The 2,041-nt window shown below is 38.4% G+C and overlaps 1 protein-coding gene across 1 annotated transcript in view; it reads left to right on the plus strand.

The window, feature by feature from the left end:
* LOC101851700 overlaps nt 1-1,733 on the plus strand; it is a 12,597-nt gene extending 10,864 nt beyond the window's left edge. The window contains exon 3 of the mRNA XM_035972462.1: nt 1,644-1,733. Coding sequence (XP_035828355.1) covers nt 1,644-1,733 — 90 coding nt within the window. The remainder of the gene's footprint in view (nt 1-1,643) is intronic.
* Nucleotides 1,734-2,041: the final 308 nt, after the last annotated feature.

Raw genomic sequence — 2,041 nt, forward strand, 5'->3', positions numbered from 1 at the left:
CACACATTCTATGTAGGCATTATGGCCTACGTTCCCACTCATCAATTATACTTTTAAAAGGCCAAGCTTTAGACCTCGCATTATTGCAATCTTCTGATGAATGGCAAGTGAAATGTAACAAATTTCTAATCATTTAAAATTGAACATTTTTGTGCAGTAAAGTTTTTCAGAATATGTGCATAGTGCCCCGATTAGATTAGAGATTACTTACTTTTAAAGGTGCAATAGTCCCAGCTAATTGAGGGTAAACTTCTAAGATGTTTAAAAATCGCTCACTGGGATTTTAAAGAAATATTACTTATTTATGAGTTTTCTAGGATACGAAGAGCAGGTGTTGATAAAGATATTGATCTGTCGGGACAGATTGATGCAAGTCATTGTGCAAGAGCTGGAGAGTGTATGTTCGAAAGTTGATAGGATAATTTGACAATAAGTAGCGCCACGATTTTTTTTTACCTTACTATAATGTAGTATATCTATGGGTGGAAACAGTTTTCAACTCACAAAAAGGCTGTGAAGTTAACAAGCTCAATGAATCTTTCCATATTGTCATATATGGTTCCACCTCCAAGCTGTCCCGCATTTATGACGAAAAGTGGTTTATGTATGTGTGTGTGTGTGTGTGTGTGTGTGTGTGTGTGTGTGTGTGTGTGTGTGTGTGAGTGTGTGTGTTTAATCTAGCCTTAATGGTTGTGGCAAATATGATTAAGTTGAGACAAAATGGCACAAGCTGCGTTACTAAGTATAAAAAAATGAGTGAAATTGATTAACCAGTTGTATAGATATTTTAGCATAAGTTGCGCTACAAGTTTCTGGCAATACTGTAGTGTCACGTGTATATATGCAGGCACAAAAGATTACTGTGCGATAGTGGTCGTGAGCAAATGTGGACAATAACAATTGTTTTTTTTTTTTTTATAATTATTTGTTTGTTTGTTTCGTTTTTTCGTGTGTTTGTCTTCCAGGTCAACCAATGATATCTCTGGTTGTACATTCACATTCACACCAGGGAAAGAACGTCGAAACGTTTTTAGCCAGAGATAACTGAAACTCAATTTGTTTAGGGTCGTTCTGAAATCAAGCCCTCGTCAAAGAACTGAAATTGAAGAAACCGACATTTTCCTACACATTAAGCAATTATTATTGATGTTCCTTTTTTCTGGCGTAACAGCGTTTACCATTTATAACCACAAATCTATGTGGATTTGTACAGAACCCCATAACAACAGTTGAACTGAGCACAATAAAGTACATTTACAATGTACAATTTGACCCTTTTCTGGCTTATTTTACTTCTGAAACCATGCGATCCCAAATATAAGATTGTACGTATACGTGCAAATGCTATCAAATTGACAAACGCAAGATTCCACTATGCTGTGCCACATTGATGGGTTTTTCTTTCGTATAAAGGTACTAGGAATGCCGCTAAGGGGTTATATTTAACAACCCCCCACCCCCACCCCACACACACACACACAATAAATAAATAAGAAGAGTTTCGTGAAGAAAATCCAATCCTGAAAACAAACGTCCCATTGACAACAAGAACAAAAGTTCTAAAAGTCTATTTGTGGCCCAACCCTCAATAGGGCTGTGAATGCTAGGCATAATCTAAGTCACATCGTTTTTGTACTCTTCAGCGGACTGGCCTGTGTTCGCTGAGCTTGTTCTCGACCCTGATTTTGCTGCCTTCTATTGCCAATAAAGGATTCTCAATAGTCCTCAGCTGATTGAGGAGGAAGACAGGGAGGCAGAGGCCAGTATTGCCGTGGAGAGGATGATGCTTTTGGGAATACAAAAAGGAAGCGGAAAATCTGGCCTCCTTGCAGGAAAGAACAGAGGACGTTCAACCAGATGTGCAGTGGCACAGTCAGTGGAAGGACCTCAGCAACATTTTGGAGAGAGCAAAGGAGCATCAATGGACATGTCCGGAGTGGAGGGATGTTGCTTCCTGAAACAATGAACAATGAACAATGAACAATAGTCTTATGTCTTAGGCCTTTTCCATATAATATGTTCATATCTGTTAGAATGTTGA

Source organism: Aplysia californica, unplaced genomic scaffold (assembly GCF_000002075.1).
Source record: "Aplysia californica isolate F4 #8 unplaced genomic scaffold, AplCal3.0 scaffold00022, whole genome shotgun sequence".
Classification (NCBI taxonomy): Eukaryota; Metazoa; Mollusca; class Gastropoda; order Aplysiida; family Aplysiidae; genus Aplysia; species Aplysia californica.